General features: G+C 42.7%; 1 protein-coding gene and 1 non-coding gene across 2 annotated transcripts in view; both read left to right on the top strand.

Moving 5' to 3' along the window:
* LOC126574347 (uncharacterized) overlaps window positions 1-5,940 on the top strand; it is a 49,465-nt gene extending 43,525 nt beyond the window's left edge. Inside the window, exon 7 of the mRNA XM_050234489.1 lies at window positions 5,873-5,940. Within this exon, the coding sequence (XP_050090446.1) occupies window positions 5,873-5,904 (32 nt within the window). The 3' untranslated portion in view covers window positions 5,905-5,940. The remainder of the gene's footprint in view (window positions 1-5,872) is intronic.
* Window positions 1,612-1,684, top strand: Trnar-ucg (transfer RNA arginine (anticodon UCG)). The gene has a single exon. It is a non-coding gene; the product is annotated as a tRNA-Arg (tRNA).
* Window positions 5,941-8,148: the final 2,208 nt, after the last annotated feature.

The raw sequence follows: 8,148 nt of genomic DNA, 5'->3' as shown, positions 1-8,148 counted from the left end.
CTTGTCCTTGAGCTGTTCCCACTTGACACCGGACCAAAAGTCATTATCAGTGGACTGTTGCCGAGGAGTCAGCTTCGGTCAAAGTTCCTCCACATCACCGGAATTTGCCATCATTACGCACCATCTCCATGGTTGCTTGCGTCCTCTCGCAGGTTGTGAAGTGATGTCATGTCTTGTTAGCTTTTAACCTTCTCGTGAGTTCCTCCTACGCTACGCATCCACAACATCCCTGCACCCTGGTACCCGACCGCACGGGCCCGCTCAAGGCATTATCAATTTCATGCTCGACAGATAAGTCCTCGGCGGTGGATAAGGAGCGGCCCGCAATTTCTTTCCATTTCTCTCCTCATGAATTGTGATTCCAAAAATCACGCCAGATCCGGGTGGATCGTGGCCCCCACGCCTGGCCCCAAGATAAATAGAAAGAAGCGACGTTCCTGCACTTCCTCCACCTTCAGGAGCGCCGTGAACACAACAGAATGTCAACAGATGTCAAGTCACTGGGGATCAGGAATCGGTGATTCCTGAAGTGATTTGTGTACACGGCACGGCAACTTCTCCTCCACCAAACGCGACGTCCGTCCGTCCGTCAGTCAGCAGTCAGCGTCTAGCAATTCGCTTTAAGAGATGTTTTTTTCTCGCTCGCTGCGCTTGTTGATTCGTCCCGGAAAAAATGGCGAAACGAAATTGCCAGAAATGTTGTGACAGGAGCGCCGCTACACTCGAATGAAGCTCATTTTCTTCCCATTTTTCGTCCGGCTTCCCCAGTCCAGATGCTCTAAAAACATTGTTTTCTTTTCCAAAGACAGAAAAAGAAGGAGAAAACGTTATGAAACGAATGCCGAAATCATCATTGTGATGGACGAACGAAGCAGCAAAAAAAAGGGGGGGATGGGTGGTGCAATGAGCTGCGCTGTAACATCTTGTTTTAATTAGTTTTTTCTTGCTATCCCCCCTCGAACCCCCCCCCCCCCCCCCCCGCTCCTTTCCATAACTTATCAGACACTGAATCGGAGCGCAACAACAGAAATGTTCTCTCTCCGGCGAACAATCATTGCCTCGATCTGTCGTCGTCTATTTCGTTTAGGAATTTCTCAGGGTAATTTGCGTTTTTGTTACGTTTTGTGGCGATGGGGCGCAAAAACGGAAGCGCCGGTCACCGAGAGTTGTGCCAGCTGTGTATCGGTGCGCATTGTGGAATCTCGTGCCATTTTCTTGGTGCCCTTTTTTCAGACGGTTTTTAGTGGGTGAGCCTTTTGTGGATTTCTTATCGATACGATGGCCAACCAATAATTTCGCTGTCGATCTCGTGCCGTTCAGTCGGAACAGTAGCAAGTAATGCTTCCATCATTTTAATGCTACAAATAATATGTTTTCGTTAAAGCTCATTAACGATCGTTTGAGGAAATAGTTTTTTTTGTTAAAGCGAAGCGTGATAATTAAGCGAAATCTTATGGTGCAATCTCTAATTGATGTGATTACCACAAATTATGATGACTAAATCGATCGAGTAAGATATTCATAAGCAGTTGCATTATTATTGAAAGCATGAAGTTTGCGAAAAGCTCAATCACATCTTTGGAAAAATCATTGTTTCTACAACAGTCAAATGACCGTGTGGCCTAATGGAGAAGGCGTCGGACTTCGGATCCGAAGATTGCAGGTTCGAGTCCTGTCACGGTCGTCAGATAATCCAAGAGATATTGTTTTTTAGTTTATACACGTTCTGAGAGTCACTGTGAGGCAAAAAATTACGGAGAGAGCATCAAAAGATCTTGATATGCTGTGTCTGCCTGCCAGTTCTTTGGGACAATACGCACCTCACTCCAACACTAAACATACATGGACCGCCATCGCCCAGCAACCAGCTAATATGCAAATGAATGCAAATGGCCACCAATGTTTTGCAGGAATCAATTCAACCGTGAAACTCGATTATCTTCCATGTGGTGGCAATGGCAAGTAGGAAGAAAGGGATTTGCACCGGCCGGATAGTCGGATTTAAGGATTCCCGGGTTTCGGTATTTTGATTGATGTTTACCTGAGCAGCGTCTGGTGTGTGGGGGCGTACATGTGTGCGTCTCGCATCATATCTCACTCTCGGTTCGCCGATCCATCTCGTGGTTTGTTTTCATTTCCCTGTCCGACTACGCAAACCCCGTCGATTTCAATGTGCGTTCCGGTGGCCAGACGTTGCTGCTGCCTGATCGATCGATTATGGTAAGCAGCGCTAGTAGTAGTAGCGGGATGTAGCAGCTTATCAGTATTCATGTAATCATCAGTATCAGGCTCATCGATCCGTCATGCAAGGGGCAATTCTTGGGAAATGGAAGTTGATTTGAATAATTAACCAATTCTGTTACGGAAGTTACGATGATGGCACCTTGACTTGTTCTAGATCAAAGTGTAAGGTTATATGCAGTTTTCAGAGAATGAAAGATGACTTATGAGAAGGATTGTCGAGTGTTTTGAATAGTGCATTAGTATCACTAGCAAACTAATATAATAAATAGTTTAATTAAATTGTAGCTTTAGCGCTTGTAATACCTTCCTGCTTAAAGAGGAGTTAAGGTGTTTTATTTGAAACGCGAAATGCACTACTGTTTAATTTTTCCCAGATTGGTTTTTTCCGCTCAGGGAAAACTTTGGGTCCTTTACTAAAAGAATCTGTATTACTCGTTTTCTTTAACAACGTCGTGAAGCCGGGGATACATGAAGCGTTAAGTCTAGTATAAACTCAGAGTGTAATGCCAGAAAGATGATGCTTATGTCAAAAAGATTATAGGCCCGTGGATCGTAAAACCGAGCGTAAAAGCAAGCATAAACTCTGCACCAACATGAAGCGTAGCGATATGAAGAATTGAATGTTCTACAATCGCTAATATACAGCAACAACATCTTAAAATATATAAAAAGATGTCAAGAAATCTTATCTTATCTCGTCGATTTATGTTTTTTGTGGTCTAAAACACATGTAATTGCATGTAATTGCAGTTGACGCTTCGGTATAAACTTTTATGCGATTATGCCTGCCACACGAAGCGTAAACTTTTTGGCATTACATTCGGAGTTTACGCTAGAGTTTACGCTTCATCTATCCCTGGCTTAAGCATAAGTTTTTACATTTTGAAATGACACCAAAAATTGGAAAATTGCAAATTTTCCAACGAAAGAGCAACGAAAAATGGAATATTGTTGCCCACAGGCTTATCAAAATATTGGTTCAATAAATGTTGTTTCTAATAAATCTTCCAAAACTCACAAACAGATATTTTTGAAAAGTTGGAGTTTAATATTACATTTAATTATAAATTTAAAATTGAACGGTTTCGTTGCATGTTTTTTTATTCAAAATGAACCTTTTTGTGGCCCGAATTAACATAAAAATAACGCGTTAAAACAAACGAACATGATGCACAGTAGCTGCATCCGTTAATCGGCGATGATGAGCTCAATTGCATTCTATTGATGCTTTGCCCTGGTCGTTGTTTGTCGTGTCAAAAGCCATAGATCATGCCAGTACTTTCGGTTCATTGTTCGACTCGGTTCCCAGCTTGGTGTCGTCAGCAAAACGTTCCTTTCTACCATGGGTTATGGTGAACACCGTCATCGGTGGAGAAGCTGATGCGTCAAACTTTTAATCCTCTCCCTATTGAAGCATTATATGTGGCATGTTGAAACTGATCCCATCTCCCTTTTGCGATCCTTTCAGTTCAGGCCATCCCGTTTTTTTGTGCGAACGTCCCGCTGCGTGTGTATTGTAGCTTCAAAAACGTTGGAACCAGCCATCATCAGAAGAAGAGTTTATTGCTTTCATCATCTTCTGGAGCGGTCGGGATCGATACAGTTTCCACGCCGTACGCCGGGCTGCGGTTGCCTCGAAAGGCTCATCTTACCGTGGCGTTGCTTGCTGGCCCCGGATGGGCTAAACCGACTAGAGGGAAGGTTACGATGGCATGTGTTCAATACGATTAGACATGGCCCCATGGCACGGGGGGCGCTTGCTGCTGGTGTTGCTACTCGCTGCTCAAGTTCCCACGTCCGGGTCCTGGGAACCCCTTTCGGCTGTTCGGCTTTCGGTCGAGTGTTTATCGAATGTTGGAAACTTTTGTTTTACAGCCTCATCCTGGGGATGAAGGACTTCATCCTGCTTCTGGTTGGCGTTCAGCCGGCTTAGGCCACTGTCATCGGCTATTAAAAACTTTGTCTCGATTTAGAGGCGATGTTTTTTGTTGGTTTCCATGTCGTGGTTCCCCCTCTTCACCGTCATGCAGCGCCCATTCGAGCTCACTGGAAGCAAGTGCTCGGTTCGGGCATCAAGTCAGTGACCGGAATAGGGCAAGTCAATCGGGGAGCATGATGGTTTTATGGGCTATGTCGGTGTGTCTGATCATGCTGATGGGGAGGGCTAGGAGTTTTTGTGGTTTTACAAACTTACCCATCAAAACCCGATACCCGGTACCCCATTAGAAACTCCTTCTCTCTCTCTCTCGATGTACCTCTCTTTACAGCCTCGCCTCCAGGGTATGGTGTGGTTTTGTTGGGTATTAATTTCTGTAAACACCTTCCATCGGAGACCGTTCCTGGATAGATCGACATAGTCAAGGGTGGTGTGGGCCCGGTGTTGCTTCCAGGTTCATGCTGCGTACATGAGATAAGCAATTGGGATTAACCTTTTCCTTTGGTGCCTTGGTTGATATCCCGTAGTGCTATGGAAGCGTGTTCGCGTGCATCATAAACGAATCATAACACGAATCTTGCTTATCTCTGCCGTGCCTTCACTGAGCGCGTCGACAGTGATCTAACAGCGGGAAATTAGATCAATATCTCATGCCCTGATATCCCGATGGCTTTACCCTTTACCCTCTTTTCCATAATAATTGGCCCCTTATAGAGAATGCGAGAAGAAGTTTTACACCAAGCCACAGCAACTGTGTTTTGTGGAGCATCAAAGGAGTGCCAACAGTTTCTGTCACGATGTGGACACCAGGAAGTGAATTCAGCATTTCTGTTCTTCTTTTTGGAAAAAAAAAGTTTACCAAAAACCGCACACTCACATGCTGCCGCTTCCTTCCGACCGAGATGCTGTGTTGTGGAGGAGGCGTTCGAAACCCCAACGCCCCAACTTTTAACGCCGCAGCCATTACTGTATGGTCAAGTGTATTAGGAGCTGTCCCGGGAATTTGCTAGCTCGGAGAAGTAGCAAGTGTAACTTTTACTAACCTCAAACTACCTACTTTGATGTATTCGGATTTGTTGAGTAGAAATTGCTGAGGAGCTCTGCTCTGTGCTCTGCCTCGCAGCAAGTTATCTTGGCGGTTTTGCTGTGGTCTCTGGTGGTGGTATGTTGTACTGGAAATGCTACTGACAATGTGGAGGACAAAAGAGTGTTTCGAATTTTGATGGGACACAATGGTTCACATGCATTAGTAGTGCAAGTACTGTCATTTATGTTGGACGATTAATCATGATTGGGTTTTTAAAGCTTTGATGTAGTTTGTTAAAACCAATGGGAGATATTGCTTGCTGTGAATGCTTCACTTCCGGTGAACAGATCGCTTGTTGATTGACTCATTAACAGCACAACTGTAATTGCATTTTGTGGAACACAATATTGGCAAGTTATTGAAATGCTCGATTGAAGCTGATTATTGCTGCATTGTCGTTGAGATTACTTCGTAAGCAATAATGAGATGAGTTATTCATTCATCCGAGTTCCGAAAACATGTTTCAATTTAACATTTGATGAGGAATGGGACAGTAATGCAACTCTTCCACGAAGCATGGAATCGATCTGAATCACAGATTTTCCGAACATTTTCCATAGAATGTAAATAATCAAATTAATTTTCTTAACTCTTCTCTTTTGCAGAATTGTGGAATCCGGTTTTGGAAAAAATGTAGCTTTAGGCATCGTTGTACTTCAGATTTTCTTTAACACTATACTTTCATTCCGTTTAAATGGGTAAGATCTATTGCAGCTTTAATAGTTATTGATTTAAAGTTTACAATAAAAATCTATTGCATCAGTAAAGCCCGGCTTCTACTGTTCATTTTATGCTTTTTTATATATTGAAAGAAATTCATGGGATGTAGCATTTCTGATTCTCTCAATAAACAACAATTTTTCAAATCTGATATGACTTGAGCAACGATATAAACTGCTTAAAGATAAAATAAATACAGTTGTATCCTTTCGCGATAAGTATTCCCTCATTCAGTCGGGGCGAGCCCGTATCTTTATTCACCAAAATATTTTCGCGATAGGTAGAAAACACGCAATATGACATTCAGTGATATGAAAATGTGGTTTTGCTTTTGAGTTAAACCCAACCGCTATTTGAGTGGTTGCGTTGAGCACATACCGACTTCGGTGTCACTGATGTACGATTAGATTGAGCCATAAAAAACAGTAATTTTATTCATTTGCTGTAGACTACTACCCTGGCACTACATACCACTTGCAACCGTTTTTCACTTATTTTAAAGAGAAGCCCTCTAAGCTTAAATCATTCTCCCCGATCAGATTGGAGAACCAGGCAGGCTATGAAATCGACATGAATCTTCTATTAAAATCAGCTCATTGCAGTTTAAAATAGCTACAGCGAAGAAAAGCAAGAAAACAATTAAAATGGGAAAATGTGCTCGGAACCGACTGAGAGCGTTGTTTATCGCCTTCCGAGACGCCACGACTACAGTCAGCCACACGAGTTATATGGTAAAAACATGGAACCTGTTCTCTTCGTTCGTATTTTAGTGGTTCGGTGGCGTGCCTAAAGCTCCCTATCGCCGCGTTGCGCCGAAGTGCTGGTTGGATCGGCGAGCTTTCATCATTTTCCGCTCCTATTTCCTGCTACCCATTTGGTTCAATTTCCGTTTCCGCAGTAGCGTTGTCGTGCATGACGAGAAAGTGCACGTTGCACGCGCCTCCAGGGCACTTACTAGAAAGCCATCAGTAGAGTGGACCCACCATCTTGCTAGCAACCAATCAGCAGTTCCAGCGAACCATCAGAGGGAGTAAGAGAAATCAATCTCAGTGGCACGTAATGGTTGGCTACGAATCAGAATTCTTCTGTTGAGGATCTTCAATGTTGAGAAATGAATGAATGGCGAAACACCTTCGGGCGCTATTATCGATTAGCTTTCGATGTGATTTAAGCTGCAAAGCAAAAATATTTCATTGTCTGGTCTGTGAGAGTAGCGTTATGAAAGAAAATTAGCAAACTTCGACATATTTAAGAGAAGTTACAAGGAGCAATGAACAAAAGGGAAAGTACTGACAGTTTACTAGTGAAATTACGAGACAACTGAGAATGATAGTTGTACTGGATTAACAAGGTTCAAACTACATTTTCCAAATTTATCCCAAATTAAAAAAAAGGTTGGTTGTCTCTAATGTTCCCTCAAAGGCGTCTTCAGATTAATGAACCATATTGGAAATTTTCTCTCGTTTGGATTGGAAAATTGGATCTCGTTATCTTTTGACGGGTTCCAGGACACCGGATTCGATCCAGATCGAAAATGCATTTGATTCAACTTCTTGTTTGTACTTTGTTGCACGCTTTCAACTTAAAAACTTTTACTTAAAATGAAATGATACTTGGTATGAAGCAAATCGAAAAGGGTTGGAATGAAATTGGAAGACGGAATATGAAAAACATTACAGCTCTGCAATATGTTCACCCTCGTTAAGCATTGTGTAATATGGTTTCTCGGTTCCATCTCGACCTTTCTTTTGCATCTAACGAGCGTTACGTTGCAATTTGTGTTTCCTGAGCAGATGAGCTTGATCAGTCGGTGTACACGTTTCTCGGCTCACCAGCAACATATGCTTCTCATGTGTGTTCCTTCCACTCGGACCACTCGTATCTCGAATACGAGATTCCTTAACTTATTAGGACAGAGAATATTTGAAAGATGCATTCGGGTTACGAGGAAGTAATAACACTTTGTCAACATTACTGTACGGTTGTCTCAGTAAAGTAATGAGTTTCCGAAGCTGTGCTGTGAGGTTCCAGTAACGATTTTATCAATAGTTAAGTTCAATTGAGGCTATGCTTGTCTTGACTTGTCATACTAATCAGAGAAAGCGAGAGTAGGTTTGTTCTATTTACTTAAAATTGACAGAAAGAATAATGATATGATGTT

This window comes from Anopheles aquasalis, chromosome 3 (assembly GCF_943734665.1).
Source record: "Anopheles aquasalis chromosome 3, idAnoAquaMG_Q_19, whole genome shotgun sequence".
Taxonomy (NCBI): Eukaryota; Metazoa; Arthropoda; class Insecta; order Diptera; family Culicidae; genus Anopheles; species Anopheles aquasalis.
The sequence above is the reverse complement of the archived record's forward strand: the minus strand, read 5'-3'. Positions and strand labels throughout refer to the sequence as shown.